Source organism: Ascaphus truei, chromosome 2, assembly GCF_040206685.1.
Source record: "Ascaphus truei isolate aAscTru1 chromosome 2, aAscTru1.hap1, whole genome shotgun sequence".
NCBI classification, from domain to species: Eukaryota; Metazoa; Chordata; class Amphibia; order Anura; family Ascaphidae; genus Ascaphus; species Ascaphus truei.
Genome location: NC_134484.1, coordinates 443,407,801 through 443,427,399, shown reverse-complemented (window position 1 = coordinate 443,427,399; position 19,599 = coordinate 443,407,801). Strand labels below are relative to the sequence as shown.

At 39.8% G+C, this 19,599-nt stretch overlaps 1 protein-coding gene across 3 annotated transcripts in view; it reads left to right on the top strand.

The window, feature by feature from the left end:
• Positions 1 to 19,599, top strand: part of DPP6 (dipeptidyl peptidase like 6) — a 1,044,825-nt gene that overhangs the window by 986,337 nt on the left and 38,889 nt on the right. For all 3 annotated transcript variants that reach the window (XM_075587874.1, XM_075587872.1, XM_075587873.1), the window contains exons 15-17: positions 3,444 to 3,491; positions 5,840 to 5,958; positions 10,255 to 10,302. In XM_075587874.1, the coding sequence (XP_075443989.1) occupies positions 3,444 to 3,491; positions 5,840 to 5,958; positions 10,255 to 10,302 (215 nt within the window). The remainder of the gene's footprint in view (positions 1 to 3,443; positions 3,492 to 5,839; positions 5,959 to 10,254; positions 10,303 to 19,599) is intronic.

Here is a 19,599-nt window from a genome sequence, read left to right as displayed (position 1 = left end):
ATGTGTATGTTAGATCACACTCACAGAGATATGTGTATGTTAGATCAGCGGTGCGCAAACTGGGGGGCGCGCAAGATTTTTTTGGTAGCGCACGGGCGGTTTTAGAGGTCCCGATGGCTTCCCCAAGGCATTTAAATTAAATGCCGGGGGACCGCGCAAGGCCTCTGCAACCTCTACTTACCGTGATTCAGCCGGCTTCAGGATGCGCTATCATGGCAAACTGATGTCATAGGTCATGTGATGTCACGGTTGCCTTGGTAACGTGACGTCAATTGACACCGCAGGTCACGTGACATCACATGACCCCGCCGCATGAGGTAAGGAGGGGGTGGGCGTACAACTGAGGAGAGCAGGCAGGGGGGGGGCGCAGCAAAAAAAGTTTGCGTGCCCCTGTGTTAGATCACACTCGCAGAGATATGTGTATGTTAGATCACACTCACAGAGATATTTGTATGTTAGATCACACTCAAAGAGATATTTGTATGTTAGATCACACTCAAAGAGATATGTGTATGTTAGATCACACTCACAGATATATGTGTATGTTAGATCACACTCACAGAGATATTTGTATGTTAGATCACACTCGCAGAGATATGTGTATGTTAGATCACACTCAAAGAGATATTTGTATGTTAGGTCACACTCACAGAGATATTTGTATGTTAGATCACACTCACAGAGATATTTGTATGTTAGGTCACACTCACAGAGATATTTGTATGTTAGATCACACTCACAGATATATTTGTATGTTAGGTCACACTCAGAGATATTTGTATGTTAGGTCACACTCACAGAGATGTGTATGTTAGATCACTCTCACAGAGATATGTGTATGTTAGATCACACTCCCAGAGATGTGTATGTTAGATCACACTCACAGAGATATTTGTATGTTAGGTCACACTCACAGAGATATTTGTATGTTAGATCACACTCGCAGAGATATGTGTATGTTAGATCACACTCACAGAGATATTTGTATGTTAGGTCACACTCACAGAGATATTTGTATGTTAGGTCACAGTCACAGAGATATTTGTATATTAGGTCACACTCACAGAGATATTTGTATGTTAGATCACACTCACAGAGATATTAGTATGTTAGGTCACAGTGACAGAGATATTTGTATGTTAGGTCACACTCACAGAGATGTGTATGTTAGATCACTCTCACAGAGATATGTGTATGTTAGATCACACTCCCAGAGATGTGTATGTTAGATCACACTCACAGAGATATTTGTATGTTATGTCACACTCACACAGATATTTGTATGTTAGGTCACACTCACAGAGATATTTGTATGTTAGGTCACACTCACAGAGATATTTGTATGTTAGGTCACACTCACAGAGATATTTGTATGTTAGGTCACACTCCCAGAGATATTTGTATGTTAGGTCACACTCACAGAGATATTTGTATGTTAGGTCACACTCGCAGAGATATTTGTATGTTACTGTAGATCACACACTCACAGAGATATTTGACTCCCGAGTCCAGCAGTCATTTAGAATTCACAGAGGTTTCTATGGCAGGCTGTGAATCTTCTCATCAATCTCGACCTCCCATGGCTATTCATCAGGAAGGTCTCAGCTAAAGAATGTTTTTGGTCAAAGAGAAAAAAAGATTAAAGTCTATGAAATTTTGTCTTGGTCACTATTAGAAAGGAGCCATGTCAAAATAAAAGTGTGAGTTGTTATAATACTGCAATGAGATGGTGCTCAAGTCAAGTTTTGTTGATTTAAAGCTCCAATTTTTTGGTACTCAACTAATATCTAACATATTTTTTATGCTACATTAAATAAGGCATGCATTAATAAGAGTCATGCCTTTTTCATTTTAGTGTGCGTGTGTGCGTGAGTGCGTGTGTGCGTGTGTGCGTGTGTGCGTGTGTGCGTGTGTGCGTGTGTGCGTGCGTGTGTGCGTGTGTGCGTGTGTACTGTATGTATGTACTTCAGTGTTAGGTGATACCTTTTTTATTTGGACTAACAATTAACAATTTATGTAATAGGACAAGCTTTTGAGAGTTCTCCTCTCTTCCTCGGGTCAGCAATACTGGTTTACAAAGGAATCTATGGCTAAAACAGAGGTTAGGAAAGCAGAAAAAAAAGAAACAGAGATGTAGATAAGGTGCAGTGAGAAAGGGATGTCTGAGGACATTGGAAGGGTAATAAAACGATGAAACGAAACAGCATAGAGGGGGAATGGGATGCTGTGGAGGGATGCTGGGGGGTTATGTGGGTGGGGGTGGATGAGAACATTGGCAGAGAGGCAGGCAGGATAATTAAAAACAATTGTGATAGTGTGTGAGAAACCCCATATTTGCATTAAGTCCCCTTGTTTTGTGTCAAAGAGTCTTATCATTCTGAGTTGAAATGTTTTTCGTTCTTGGGCACGTTTAAACATTCCATTTGAGGATTTTGATTTTTAAATCATTTATGGAATGATCTGGTTGTTAGAAATGATGTCCCACAGGTGAGCAGTATCTTGTTTCTTCGTGGAGTATAGAGTGTCTGTGCATATTCATTCTGCCTTGAAGTTTTTGGCTGGTTTCCCCAATGTAGAATCCTTGGTCACATTTGTTACACTCAATCATATAAACCACATTCCTGGATGTGCAGCAGTATGATCCGTTAACATTGAGTGTTCCATGGTTGTGACTGGCTGTGGGATCTTGGCATATATGTTTGCAGAGTTTGCAACGTGTGTTGTTGCACGGTTGTGTGTCATTATCAGTGTCTTTAAGTTCATTATGAAGTTTTCTGTTGACTAATTTCTGTTTGAGTTTTGGTGGTTGCCGGAACGCATGAATGGGAGATTTGGGTAAGATTTATTTTAATGTCACATCCATCTTTGATTATTTTTCGTATTCCCTCTTGGGTAGGGTTGTATGTCACCCCACCTTATCTACAGCTGTGTTTCTTTGTTTGTTTGTTTTTCTGATTTCCTGCTTTCCTAACCTCTGTTTTAGCTATAGATTCCTTTGTAAACCAGAATTGCCGACCTGAGGAAGAGAAGAGACTCTCGAAAGCTTGTCCTATGACATAAATTGTTAGTCCAAATAAAAAAGGTATCACCTAATACTGAAGTACTGATTTATTCTGCACTATCGCAACTGGACTAACACGGCTATTTCCGTATATATATCTATGTTAGATTTATTTAAATTGCCTACAATATAGAAAGGTTTTGTGGATTTCATGATAAACTACTTCATCAGAATATTAAAAAGTATAGACAATGTTTTAAAACATACTGAATACACCATTTGGGACTAAGGCTTTGCTCATATGTAATATTTTTAAATTCTCAATAAGTATATTACATTACTGGTGCCTAATATTAATTGGTTAGTGGCTTAGTACAATTAGAGATGGAAATATCATTTTTAGGTGCACTTTTTTTAAAATCTATTTGTGATTTATTTGTAGCTACTTTCTCAGCACGGAGGATTCACCCAGACGGAGACATCTATATAGGTAGGTATTCATGTACGTTTGAATCTACTGAATGTACGTATGCTTCCATAGTATAGCCAGACTGCCATCTGCAGGAGTCCAGCATTCTGCTGTCAGTTTTTCTATCATCTTCTTATAAAGGTTTTATTGGCATTGGTGTTTTTATTGTTCATTGTCTTCTTTGAGAAGTGCTTATATATTATCAGCCGCACAAGTTTTACTTATCTCTCTCATTTCAACAGTCCTCTCATCCATTTGGCATTTGCCGATAACGATGTGTGTGTGTGTGTGTGTGTGTGTGTGTGTGTGTGTGTGTGTGTGTGTGTGTGTGTGTGTGTGTGTGTGTGTGTGTGTGTGTGTGTGTCCCAGGCAATAGTATTTGCTCTTTTTTGTGTGTGTGTAATCTTCCTATATTATTAGGAAAATAAATTAAACAAAATCTGCATTCATGGATAAAAGACATGCTATTAGAAATTACATTTTCAATACAATAGTTTTCTTCTGGTTGCCAAATGGTATTCGTGGTATTAGGCATCTTATAGTACAGTACAGGCAGTCCTCGGTTATCCGACACAATGCGTTACTCAAAATGACATTGGATAGCGAAACGTTGTAAAGCGAAACACGTTTTCCCATAGGAACACTGTTTAAATGAAAGGTTCCGTTCCTGAAGGCTATTTTTAATGCTAAAATACACAAAATATTTTACGCAGGCAATAAGATATGCAGCACACACATAAATTATATAGTGTATATACTGTATTATATATATATAATATAACATAATATATAATATATTATATAAAAATATAATATATTATATAGTATAATATAGTATAATATACATATTATATACACATAAACAACTTTGCAAAGCGTCGTAAGAGCGTTGGATAAGCCGCTTTGGCGTTGTAAAAATGAACATAGGTATGCATTGCATAGCGTTGGATAAGCCATTCGTTGTAAATCGAAGCATTGTAAAACGAGGACTGCCTGTATAAAGTATAACATGAGCCTGTCATAAATAACAGCATATTTCTCCACTGAATGTTTGATGCTTACTGTATAATCCGCTTGGTCTTCCAATTCTGTCAATTTTGATGATAAACAACATACAGTACTACCAGAATCTAAGGTCAGCTAAGGCTTAACATAGCCAAATAGGCGTTAACACCTACTGACTTGAGTGAGTAGAGGACCACGAATGGCACCTTTAAATGTTCCCATCAACTTTAAAAAGTCTTAAATGGAATGTAAATGGCACTAATTATAGATAACATTATGCGAAACGAAATAAATACAATAAATCTGATTTTAAATTGTCCTAATGCTGCATGTGTTCGTAAATAGTTATATAGTAATAAAATATAACCTTAGACGTTAAAGTCCAATGTAGCGTAGAAAAAAAACATGTGCATTTCATATGTACCCTGTATATTGAACAATACAATAGCAAAGTAAACCAAATATAGAAATTGGTGGATGCTAAACTTACCACCCGAAGACACTGCGGTTCAAAATAGATATTCTGTAGAATCTTAGTAAAACACTGGGATGTGTAATTGATCCAACAGTTATTCATGGAAAATCTAGAGTGGAGATGAGCAAATTCGGGTTTCTGGAATCCGACACCACAGAACCTTGGTAACCCGAGCCAGATTTAATCAACAGCATCATGCTTTATTTTGCTCGGATTGCAGAGGTGAAGGGGGTCGGATTCCAAAGATCGGAACTCGCTCATCTATACAGTAAGGCTGATTCCCCTGTGCCGCTGACCGCGCGGTGTTTCACGAAGTAAATGCTCGCTATTTAAATGTGGATGTCCCCGCTCACGCGGAGCGCGCGGGCACGGATGCTCACCCACGCTTGGCACTTGCGTAAACAAAAAAACCTGTCTTTGAACCGCGCTCAGCTTGCCTGCAACAACCCCCCCCCCCCCCCGCGCGCTTGCGAAGCATGAGCGCGGTCAGCGGCACAGGGGACTCAGCCTAAAGGGACGGAAACATTGATGTGTGTATTTTTCCTGATACTGTAACTGCTGAATCACTGTATGTATGTATATCTTTATTTATATAACGCCATTAATGTACATAGCGCTTCACAGCAGTAATACACGGGACATAATCATATAAATAACAAATAATACAAATAACACATAATGAGAAGTTCATCAGACATAAAAATAACATTTAGGAAAAGAAGTTCCCTGCCCCGAAGAGCTTACAATCTAATTGGAACTTCATTGTTTGCTAACAATATTATGATTTGATTCCCTACATTTTTGTTTCCAAATATACAGTACCCATTGCAGCTATGATCTGCACTATGCCTTGTTAATATCAGATTTCGATTATTTCTTTTCTTTGAAGTGCAAACACTAATGGGACCTTTAACAGACGATGCATCTCCTGTGATTTGATTGAAAACTGTAGTTACGTCAGCGCCTCATTCAGTCTCAACTTGGAGTTCTTCTTACTGAAATGTGAAGGTATATTTTTTCCATACGCTTTTTATGTTGTTTCCTGAAACTAAACAGGGCACGTGTGACATTCAGAGCTACAGGTATGTTTGCTAAGCAATGCTAACGTCAAGAAGCTTACAGCAAGCAAACATTATCTGATTCATCAGGTGCATTCACCTGATTGCAAATGCATTGGGTAGTCCTATAATCGATGTGGTCCCAGAGGTAAGGTTTGAGAACCAGGGCTTGGACCAGGAGTGGCCAACTCCAGTCTACAAGGGCCACCAACAGGTGGCTCAGTCTTCGACTGATTGAGCAACCTGTGCTGAAGCAGGGATATCCTGAAAATCTGACCTGTTGGTGGCCCTTGAGGACTGGAGTTGGCCACTCCTGGGCTCGAGGTTGAGAAAATATTTAATTGACAAGGCACTCTTCAATTAAAAGAAAATTCCAAGGAGACCAAAATAGCCAAATATTTGCTTTATGTGCTCAATACTTACATTGGTGTAAAGATGATAATTACATTGTTTAGTTGTTTAAAAAAAAAATAAAGAAACTATTTGCAAACGAACAGAGATTGCACCTTTATATAGTTCTGCACCAGAGTATAATATTGCTTGTTAACAATAAATTTGAACCAACTGTAACATATGATCAGTGAAAGGTGTGTTGTTCAAGCCTCTTACTGCAGGCATGATGTTCCTTAGTACACTCTTCTATAAATATACAGATGTAGCAGACGTTATTGAACCTCTTAACACTACCGCAATATTTAGCTCAAGAAATACAGCGTCTGCATTGAAAACAATGCATGAACAGGGGTAACACGCTTACACTGCAGCTATCTATATCCACACACTGCCGCCCCCTCTGTGTATACACACACACTGCAGATACACATACACTGCAGCTACACACACACACTGCAGCTACACACACACACACACAGCAGCTACAAACACACTGCAGCTACAACCACACACACACAAACTGCAGCTACACACACAAAAACTGCAGCTATGGCGAAGCTGAGGGACTTTAACCCAGCCAGGGCATTATTGGCCAGTAATGCCCTATTCTGAGGGGATTATTACCATTAATAAATATAAATAATAGACACTTTTATATAGTAATATAGATTTTTTTTATTAAAATAAAATGGTAAATACATTAAAGCACCTCCATATACGCTTACACTGCAGCTATCTATCTACACACTGCCACCCCTCTGTGTGAACACACACACAACAGCACTGCACACACACACATACATACACAAACTGCAGCTACACACACATACACACACACTGCAGCTACACACACACACACACACACTGCCGCTACACACACACACACACACACACGTTTACTACATTTTGCCACAGTTTTGGATATGCCCATATAACTCTTACGTTTGTGAGTATTAATATTGGAGGTTCCATACACTACTGAACCCCAATTGTCATACAGTACTGTTCTATGTCATTTTGTCTTCTCTCTCCTATGGTGTTACATCCCCCTCTCCCCTGACTTTTTTGGAAATATATTAAGTGTGCACAGATGTATAACTATTGTTAAAATGTAAAAGAATAGCAAGTATGTTGAATTTTTTTAAATAATTCCTGCCCGGCTTCCAGTGAGATTATATTGCTGTGTTATACAGTATATGGCTACCCGCATGGGTTACCTTGACTCAGGGGCTAGATTGAGGCGGCTGGGCGATGAGGTATTGTACCAAGATTGTAGAATAATGGGTGCCAGGTACTTTTGTAGTACAACTGTGGTTTATTTGTGTCCCCAAGCACAGAGAGCGCTCATACACATTTCGACAACGTTGCACTGTGTTTTATATCAGATATACATGCATATGGTTCTTACAATTGTGCCCACTGTTATCACTCGAATGAAGGCACATTACACACGCTAACCATGCCAGTAAGCCTTTAGGAGGGGGGTTACACATATTTATTCCTTATTCCTATTTTAAAACTGTGCAATAAAGATAAAAAAAAAACAAGTTAGCCCAGAGATACAGTAGGTATCTACAACACTAACACAAATCAAGCAGTATTTCAGTAAACAAAGGGACAAAACATGATTTTTTTAAAATATAACTCATACCTTTATCATAGATACAGAATACGGTTCAAGCTAAACTATAGACCATTATTCAGCAAGGTTTAGGAATAAAACAAACGTCTGACCCAAGTATTCTGACCCTTTGTTTGTAAGTTGTATTAAATATATTACAGGCTTTACTTGCCCAATGCGATGGTGCTGTTAGTAGCCTTTCAAGAATTGTGAAATATGTGTTATATTGAACCACAGTATAAGTATCAAAGTTAGGCTACACTACAATAATAGAAGGCAAATACCTGGGATATTTGTACAAATGATAGGGCAAAGCTCTGCTGCAGCTTCCCTTGATGCAGCCAAAAGCCTGCGATGGGTCAGATTCAGAATATGATCCCAGAGGAGAACCTTACACATTCCGGGCTGTCTGTGTGAAACATTGGAGATTGTTGTCACTGGAAAAATATTTAAAACATTAGCTGCTGTGCTGCAGGAAAAACAATGCATTGCCTTTTTTTTTTTTATTATTTGTATGATAATATCTTCAGTATGAGAACTTCATGTATCAGATATAAATAATTCATGAGCCAACAAATAAAGAGATCTCCAATCGGCAAATAGATACTGCGGTTGCCAATTATCTCACTTTTGCAGAGCTGTATCCTCCTGGTTCCCATCGCTTGCAGCTGCTCTTTTAAATCATTTATCAATGCTTAAGAGATACGCTGTGGATGTTGGCACAGAACATTTGAATTTTTATTGTTTAAACACTGGGAGTTTAGCTGCTGGTAACAAATGATCAGCTGCCTTGAGGATGTAGATGAGAAGGCATGTGGATTATATTTTGTATGTTTTTATGATAATATATATATATTTTTTGTCATTGCATATTGGCTTTATTTTTTTCTAAAAGTGATTTTTTTTTTTTTTAAACGTATATTGGGTTGTTCTTTCCTACAATAACTAGAATTGAATTGCAAGAAGAAATCCGTACTGTTGAGAAGATGCTGTCTATAAAGATGTATTCATGTTATACTGCGGTGGGCAACCCTGTCGCCAATGGTGAATTGGCCATGAAAGTGGGGCGAATTTGAGTTTGCCAGCTCCCACAGAAAAATAAACTTTTTCCTGACAGCGTGTTTCCGCTTTCGGAATGAGTCATTGACGCAACACAGCCATCCAATACTCCCCTCTGCCTCCAGTTGGAGTCCATACCTGACCTTGAACTGTTATTTTTTATGGGAGCTAAAATGTGTAGTGACTCAAGTAAACGAAAAGCATGGTGTGGCGATTTTCACTTCTCATTCGCCACACCTGTGGCTACATTGCCCACCGCTAATGTAGAATATCAAAGCTTAATCCCGTTTTCAAAGTAATAAAACAGAAACAGCACACTGATTCAACAGTGAATGAATCTTGCTATAGGATGTACAATAAGCAGCTATATTGCTTAGTGTACATTAGTATCATCGTCATTATTTATTAAGTTTCTAGTAGTTTAGCTATTGCATGTGCTGCTTTTAAAACACGACCTTCTTCATGATTTTTAATTTTGTTATTAACTTAATTAAATATTTAGTGCATATTCCAATTGTCGTTGGTTACTTGGCAATGGTAACATAAAACGTTCATAAATTGGATGGAAAATGAATCTATAGTGATGATGCTTCTGCTTTATATTCACTAACCACCATCATATATTAAAATGATTTTACTTCTTGGTTTCAAGCAGGGGATCTCTGGGGCATAACCATGTTGATTTCGGCTCTTTCCTGCAGCACAAACCTTACAAACCTCTGGCACCATTTATTTATAAGAATATCGGAATTGGAGAAATTACATTGCGTGTAGTATTCATATCAAATATTTAAAGCTACAGTAAGTGGGCTTTGTGTGGTGTAATTGACAGTTCTGTATTGGGTATTCTTTTTGAACAGTTCATTGTGTATGAATATTTGTACCCACAATATTGTGAGACAGATATAGGAATCACGAGCAAAGCCCAGAGCAACACGATATTTGTAATGATATAAATGTAATAAAAATGCTAGCTGCCTAATTACAGCATATGAAAGTTACAAGGGAAGATGTTGTGGAAGTCACTAACTATTAGTTGCAGGAGAGGTACACATGTGGATTTAACCAAATGATTATACATATGATTATGATTATTAGATATTATTGTTTCCTTTCTTCTGTAATCACCTATATACCAACATTAATTTATTCTCTTTTATATTATTTTTATAGGCCCAAGAATTCCTATCGTGGTTATTCATAACACAACTGACCGACAAAGTAAGTACTTATTTTGAATTCTACTTGTTGCTGAAATAAACAAACGTGATATAGAATCATAAATACACATCTCTTGTGAAGGGAAGTACAGGCAGTCCTCGGTTATCCAATGGAATCCGTTCTGGAAGTAGCATTTGGTAGTGAAACCGTTGTAAAGTGAGTCCCGTGTTAATCAGCGGCGATGAGCGTCGGATAACACATTTCAGCGTCGAAAAATGGCCCTTAGGGTTGCATTGTAAAGCGTTGGATATGCCATTCGTTGTAAAGTGAAACGTTGGATAACGAGGACTACCTATATTATAATTTTTTACAGAAAGATGCAGAAAGGATTTTCCATTTCAAAAGCAGCAGAAACTAGAGAGATTAGTATGGTAGCGTAATGGTGGCGTGTAGGAAGAAGGGAGCAGTGGTGTCTCTGTCACCTTACCTATTCCTGTATCTTTAGTGTCCAAGTATAAGGAGAAGCCCCAACAACCCGACCCAAAGAGAGGTAGAGTTCAGACCCCACCACCCACACATTTTTTGTCTGGGTCAGGGTAGAATACGTTTCAGCAGAAGACATATTGTTTTGTTATTGAGCCCGGAATACAAATACGCCCCTGGATGGTGATGCCCACCTTGCTTTAGCAGCAGTATTCCGATTACCTTGCTCTACCTCAACACTGGTGACTTCTATCTCCAGAGGTGCAGAGCAGTCAGTGTCACACTGCTTTGCAGTGTCAGGAACGTTCCTTGTCGTGGCTGGATTTTCCTCCTGTTGAATGATACTACCACTAATGCCACTTCCCGCTGCTCTTCTGCCTCGGAGTCAGATATTGTAATTCCAGGAATGATGCTGTCACCATCTCCCCCACTCTCGCCACCTGAACGTTTGTTAAAGTTAGGGGAAGTAGAGTGCATGGCAGATTTCTGGAAAGAGCGTTCATTATGGGTGAATATTGATATTCTCTCTGACTGTCTTCTGTTTTTAAATGTACTTTATTCATTACTGCAGTAGTAACATCCTATTTAAGCTTAACTCTTTGCGTGTTTGCATTGCTGCAGAAAATGTACTATCAGTGTTAAACCAACTGGCACTGATTCACAGAGAGTGCCCAATACTGGTGTAATATAACAGTGTTAAACCACCTGGCACTGATTCACAGAGAGTGCCCAATACTGGTGTAATATAACAGTGGTAAACCACCTGGCACTGATTGGTATAAAAGCAGAACGTAGAGAGAGGCCAGATGGTGCTGTCAGCCAACCACGATTATACCCAGCACTGGTCTAATGTAACAATGTTAAACCACCTGACAGTGATAACTGGTATACTAGAGAGAGGTCAAATGAATCTGTATGTCAACCAGTAATATTATTTATATATTGGAGACAAAGAAGGGTGGCTAGCAGTGTTGGTCCTTTCTTCCTGTAATAACAAAGGAAGGAGAGGGAGTAGGTGTACAATACCTTTCATTGGACCAAGAAGTCGTTTGAAATGTTACAAGCTTTCCAATCTCGCAGGATCTCCGGGCTCCTGATGAAGGCTCAAAAGCTTGTAACATATTAACTGCTTGTTGGTCCAATAAAAGAGGGGTGTCCAAACTATTTCTCTTTCTGTCCATGTTTCGTTGCCCTTTCCTCTGCTTGCTTTCTGCCTCAATTCTTTTTTTCTTTTTTTTGCCTTTGGTTTTGTCATTTTTAAAAAAAAAAAAAATAATGTGTATTTAAAGTGCAGCACCTATAGCACTATACACTCAATGCCATCCTCTACGCTCCCCTGCCGATTGAAAATGGCAGCAAGAGGGCGTATTAATATGGAGTGGGAAATGCCGCAAGATCCAATTCAACCATGAAGTGGAAATAAGGTTTTGGTTAAGCTTATCTTTGGCTCGCGAAGGAAAGCGAGTGTTTCCTGAAAACTGATTTGGGGGATTCCGACACTTCGATTATTGGGGGCGTGTTTGGAATCCAGCAAAACTGAAATAGTCAAGATCAATGGAACATCTTGAAAATGTCTCTGAATAGTCAGTGTAATGGGTAGAGTTCCATTTTTTGACTTGCTACATACAGTAGCCCTACAGCATCTGCATTCAAATGTATATCATTTTCACCAGATGGTATATAAAATATTCATGCTGAGCCTTATGAAACCATAGTTACTTATTTCAATACAATTTATGCAAAGCTACATAATCATTTTTGGGGTTATGTAACAGCTGCTTCAAAATTCAATATGATTATCTTATTAATTTCTATGATTTGGCTATGTTTTACAGAACTGGCCGGGATCGTTATTTATTAAAAATGTATAGCACATTCTTAAATGTACATGTTCAAATATTCATTATTTTGATTCTTAACCTCGCGAAAAAATATAGCCGCTCATTTGCATAAACTCTCTGCAATCCGTCATCCTCTGAGCTGCTTGAATGTATATATTAATTAGAAAGCTCTGTAAGAGCGTACAATTAGTCCTTATGTCATAAAAGCAAAGACTTCATTAAACCCATTGGCAATGATTGGTGAAACGTGGGATAAACCCTGTAATTCCTTCAATTTAGCTGTCAATATTGTCAGCAGGGTCCCGTCACAACACGAACACCAGGCACGATGGGGAGTGAACGAAAATAGCATATTTAAATAAACACAGCCTGCAGGGTGACCACAGATGTGGGTGTCAATTATTAAAGCACTGTTATCACAAGCCTAAATTATGCGCTATCTCAGTTGAGAGCACCCTACATTTGTATGGAACAAAGTGAATATCATGCTATAGACAGTATGTGTAAATATATGTTTTATTTTTTTAAATCTAAGGCAACATTGATATTTACAGTGACAATTTTAGCCAATGGATGAATATAAATACATTTTCCAAAACAAAATAATGTTATATGGAGGTGACATTAAAGCAGCAATCCTGGCTGCTCCTCAATTTATTTATTTTTACATTTTGTCCACACAGCTGAACTGTGACATTTTCAGCGCCGAGAAAATGACGGGTAATTGCTGTGGAATTCCATTTCCTGAACAACGTGAAACAGATCAGGGATTAAATCTCCTGTATCACACCGGCCAATAGGAAGCCGCAGTGTGATCTGCTGCATCCGATTGGGCCACACGATGTGGGTAATTGAAATACCTGGAAGTAATGCTGTTACCTTTACTGGGAAGTATATCGGAAGCACAGGGGGTCCCCAGATCTGAAAATAGAGGGGTTCAGCTATGGGGACCCCTCTGTTCCTATCCTTAAAAAAAAAAAAGGCAGGGGGTATTGCTGCTATAATTTAATTTCCAGGGATGTTAGATTAGGTTTTCAACACACAGGGAACTGCTTGTCTGCTGTTCAGCTGCGACATGACAGGTTGAATATCTGAGGATTTGGGGACCTGGGGAAGGCAAGTTGATGCTCTCATAGGTTCCTTGTCTTTGCTTTACAAATAAGGGACAAATAATCTGGGTACAACTCCCAACTCATTATAGATTAGCCCAGGGGTGCACAAACTGGCAACGCAGCTTCACATGACACAGTGTGGTAACGTGACATCACATGGCCCCGCTGCTCCATTTGAAAACGAATTAAAGGTGAGGGGGCGCTACCCAGGGGGAGAGCAGGCAGGGGGCGCAGCGCAGGATGTTTGCGCACCCCTGGATTAGCCCATATGTATAATACAAAATCATTACAACTAACCCAGTTGAGGGAGACATAATGTTTCAGGGTCATGTTGCTGCTGCCATGTTATTAATGTAGTGAGCACAGTCACGTCTCAGACAGGTCTGAAACCTTGTCTTTCCCCATTATCTCTTAGCACAGGGGTGCTCAACTCTAGCCAAGTGCCCCCCTCCCTCCCTTCTGAACAGATTAGGTTTTCAGGATATCCCAGCTTCAGCACAGGTGGCTCGAAGACTGAGCCTCTGATTGAGCCACCTATGCTGAAGCTGGGATATCCTGAAAACCTGACCTGGGAGGTGGAGTTTGAGGATTGGAGCTGAGTACCCCTGTCTTAGCATACAGTGCTTCCACTGCAGCTAGGGATTCTGGGTAATGAGAGGACAAGCAAATGAGCACACAGTGCAACTTCTTATCCACTTTAACCTGGACCAATATAATCTTATGCCTGCCGTATTATACAGATTTTCAGCAGAGTTTGGGTTAAAGAAGTGCATAGCCAGTAAGCCTACTCACAGACAGCTGTTTTTGTTTGCTGTACACTGTACCGTGGAGGGTTGGTGTCACTTTTTTTTACCCACCATAACTTTTTTTTAATATCTAATTATACTTCTTAGATAATGTGCTCAGAAAATTTGCTTGGAGCAAAAATGAAAAAGATCTACTGAATACGATGTGTTTAAAAGTGATTGAAAAACAGATTATTTGTACACATCTAAATAGAGAATAGAAGGTAGAGAGAATCCACCATCTAAATCTTCCACAAATAATACTATCCTATTTAAAAAAATGGATCTATTTAGTTTAAATGTATGTAGGGGAGTTGCAGAAAATAAACAAAATTTCATAATGTTTCACTAGACCCAGGAGTGCGGATGCACTGCACGGAAGTCTTACATAATTAATGTATTCAAATGATATCCCAGGGCACTCAGCATACACCATGTTACACCGTTTATAATGTAATGTAAATGCCAATCATTTGGAACCTTTTTGTGTAGAAGCCTTTGTCTATGCAATTTTTACATTTCTTGAAATAAACAATCATTTTTGGAAACATACATAGAGGCCTGCTTAATGACAACAGCTTTTTTTCCCCCATTTAAGTATGATAGTACCAATCGGGCCACTATCACACAGCAACTCCTATTGATGTCAATGACTTCAGTGGGAGTTGAGCAACCCAATCGGCACTATTGCACTGAAATAAATAACCCGTTAATCTCTTAATTCTTCTCCTTTCTAAAGGAAAATGACAAGCAAGTAATTTCTGCCTAGATCAAAACAATCCATTCTAAATTCATACTTGTTTTTACAATTTAGGTCTATAATCAAAGGGTTCTTCAAATATTCGGAATATACAGTATTCTGTAGTGTTCCCATATCTCTCTCTGCCTTATTTTGTCATTTACCTGTTACCCTTATCCCCATTGTTTGTAATTGATTTACCTTGTAAAGCGCTGGGCACGGTACATTATTGGCATTATATAAATAAAATGATACATACAAATGATACATTTGTTGGGGACTTGGAAACGTTTCACTGAAATAAGTTCTTTTTTCCCCAGACAGGATTCTTGTACTCTAAGTATTTCCAAAGGGCACTAAGATCCTTACTGAATATGTTTATTTCAAAAGTAGCTTAAGCTGTTGATGTATTCTGTGCGGCTTGTGAAATAACATGATAATGGCTAATTGCAACTCGCTACAAAATATTGTGGAGCTTGCATTTAATTGAGAAAAGACAGAATAATGCATTCCCCATGGTCCTTAAACTGAAAAAGAGTGTCCCCCCCAGGAGGTGCATTATGCCAATCTCCTCTGAGCCATTCCTATTTATCTACGGTTGCAATTATAGGAGCAAATAGGACTTTGTTGAACTCCCCTAAGTGACAGGCATCCTTCAGCTGATAAAGCAAATGTTGCTAATTAAATGAGAATCCCCATAAAGAACAGAGCTTAATACACTATTCTTTTTAGGCTAAACAATGATGTCCTTTTGATTTCATTTGAGATGGGGTTTACAATCAGGCTTTTTGGATACTTCACATTAGCCGTTTGTTATTGCAGATTTGATGTAGGTTGGGATACCTTTTAGGTAGAGTTCGTTGTAGATTAAATTAAAGCATACCGGGCTTTCAAAGCCTCACAGGTTAGTTCTTCAAGTTCAAGCTCTGTACACGTATGTTGGTCTGCTAAAGAAATCTGCATTTCTCCAGGGCAAGTTGGGCTACCAGATGTTTGGTATATGTGCTGCTCTCTTGCGCTCTGGGGAAATGCTGACACACAGTCTTATCTGTGTGTGTTAGTGCCGTGTTGAGGAAAGGTATGAATGTGGTGCCGCTTCGCAAAGGGATGGGGACCCAGAGGCATGGAATAGATATCTTCTTACCTCTGTCCTGGTCACCCCGATCCCGTAATCCTGTTCCAAGCGGCTAATGATGATGCGCGGTAGCTGTGACGGTTCCGTCCTTGCAGCTGCGGTCCGGCAGCTCCTTCAGCAATGAGACCTCCCACACTTCCTAGTAGCGTGTGTCCTGGCTCTCAATGGGTGACAGTGAAGAGAGAAGAGGCAGGCATCCGGAGCAACAGCAAGGAAACGGCAATGGTTGATGGCCAAATCTCACGGTCAAGGAAAAAAGGGCTTGATGGAAAAACACAAGTGAGACGAGCAGTCCCCATGTTCTCCCCCCTGCGCGTTTCTCGTCGCTGGGGCAAAGCATCCAGTGGCATGAAACGCGTAGGAGGGAGAACATGGGGACTGCTCATCTCACTTGTGTTTTTCCATAAAGTCCTTTTTCCCTGTCCATGGGTTTTGACCATCAATCATTGCCGTTTCCTTGCTGTTGCTCCGGATGCCTACCAGATGTTTGACCTGCCTACACAAAGCAGATACTGTATGACCTTGGCAAATCAATACAACACGAAAGAGGTGATACATACAGGTTATAATGCTCCATATTTGTGGATATTACAGTCTTAAACGTACTGCAATCTTTGCATTAATGCAAGTAAAGGTATTCTCGCACACAGCAATTGTTTTATTTCAAGTTTTAAAATCTGTATTAAAGGGAAGAGTAGATTTATTGTAGGTTGTGATACATTTTAATGAACCAATCAAAGAAGTCTTTATAGAATAGATTATAGTGCACAGAGCTTGTAAAAAGTCCCAGGTCACTTCTTCATGTGAAACTATATCAAAAGGGTCCATTAAAAAGAATCACAATCTGCAATAAACCCAGACATTTTTAAGAGAGTTCATTCCTTGAAGTCAATGTAAGAAGCTTTATAATCAAGTTTATTAAAGGTGATGCCGATTATCAGATAGCCAGCGCAATTTACTACTGTGAAGCGCTATGTACATTAATGGCGCTATATAAATAAAGACATACAATCACAATTTACTCCATCCCCAAAAAAAATTGAAAGTCAATGCACACAAGGCATTGTAGAAGTAAAGTACCTTTAAGGAAAAGGTGGCATCCATACGTCAGAACATCCCCTCTGTTTCCTCCTCCCATCCTACACCTCTTCCTAACTCTCCTCCTACCTTCCTTGACTCTTTTTCTGCTGTCTCAGAGGAGGATGTGTCATTGCTGATCTCCTCTTCTCCCTCTACCACTTGCCCTCTTGACCTTATTCCCTTCCATCTCCTAAAACCTCTTGCTCCTACTATAACCCTTACGCTCACACATATTTTTAACTCCTCCGTCTACTCTGGTACCTTTTCCTCCTCCTTCAAAAATGCAACAGTTATACCATTACTCAAAAACAGCAAGTTGACCCTACCTGTCTTTCTAACTATCGACCTGTCTCACTCCTGCCTTTTACCTCTAAACTCCTTGAACGTCTTGTATTCTCTCGTTTGCTCCACTTTCTCAACACATATTCTCTCCTAGACCCTCTACAATCTGGCTTCCGCACTGCTCACTCGACTGAAACAGTCCTCACTAAAATACTAATGACCTCCATGCTGCCAAAGACAGAGGTCATTACACTCTGCTCATATTACTCGACCTCTATGCAGCATTTGACACCGTGGACCACCATCTTCTCCTTAACATTCTCCATACTCTTGGTATTCATAACAAAGCTCTATCCTGTATCTCCTCTTACCTCTCCCATCGTACTTTGTGTCTCTTCTGCCACCACCTCCTCCTCCATCGATCTCTCTGTGGGGGTGCCGCAGGGTTCTGTCCTGGGACCTCTTCTCTTTTCTCTGTACACACTTTCTCTAGGTGAACTAATCATATCTCTTGGGTTTAAATATCACCTCTATGCTGACGACACACAAATGTACTTTTCAACCCCTGACCTTACACCTGCTGTACAGACCAAAGTTTCTGAATGTCTCTCTGAGATATCATCCTGGATGGCCCTCCACCGACTTAAACTTAACTTGGAAAAAACAGAGCTCCTCATTCTTCCTCCCAAACCTGGCCCTACTACTCCTTCCACATTACTGTTGGAAGTACTATCATTCACCCCGTAGCCCAAGCACGCTGCCTAGGGGTCACACTCGACTCCTCTCTCACATTCTCCTCTCACATTCAAAACGTACCTGTCATTTTTTCCTCCGCAAATATTACAAAGGTACGCCCGTTCCTATGTTGCCCGGCTGCTAAAACTCTGACAGGCACTCATTCTCTCCCGTCTCAATTACTGTAACCTCCTGATGTCCAACCTTCCTGCCTCCCCTACAATATATCCTAAACACTGCTGCCAGAATCGCTCTACTTTTTCCTAAATCTGTCTCAGCGTCTCCCCTGCTGAAATCACTCTCCTCGCTTCCTATCAAATCCCGCATCTCGCATTCAATTCTCCTCCTCACTTTTAAAGCTTTACACTCTTCTGCCCCCCCCCACTACAGTACATCTCAGCCTTAATTTCTCGCTATGTACCATCCCGACTCTTGCGTTCTGCTCAAGGATGCCTTCTCTCTACCCCCGTTGTATCTAAAGCCCTCTCCCGCCTTAAACATTTCTCACTGACTGCGCCACACCTTTGGAATGCCCTTCCCCTCAATATCCGACTAGCACCCTCTCTATCCACCTTTAAGACCCACCTTAAGACACACTTGCTTAAAGAAGCATACAGTATGAGGAGCACAGTGGCTAATACTAAACGTGAGAGCAAAGAAAAAGCGGCACCGTTTCTCAGGAAAAAGCAAAAAACTGTAAATAAGTCAAGGAGAGCATTTGCCCTAAAAACAATTATTTAATGGACCCAGCAAACAAATACAGCTGCATTACGAGGTACAAGGGACCCCCACCAACGCGTTTCGAGCGTAAGCTCTTTATCAAGGTGACTATTAGGTGTACTCACCAGTTTGATTTAATACCCTTTGAAAATGTGCTGTTGGACTGTTTTCCATTTATTTATCATAGGGGGTCATCATCTCAGGAACAATATATGATATTGAATTGAACATTAAGTCTTTTGACATTCATATTTTGAAGGTTTTTCTTAGAAGCACCACACATTTTCCGTTTTTCCAGTGGCTTATACTATACACATGATACATAAAGCTTGGCCCCCTGCAGACGCACTTCCAGAATGCCCTCCTACTGTCTCTGTACGTTCTCCCTACCTACCAATTAGATTGTAAGCTCTTCTGAGCAGGGACTCCTCTTCCTAAATGTTAC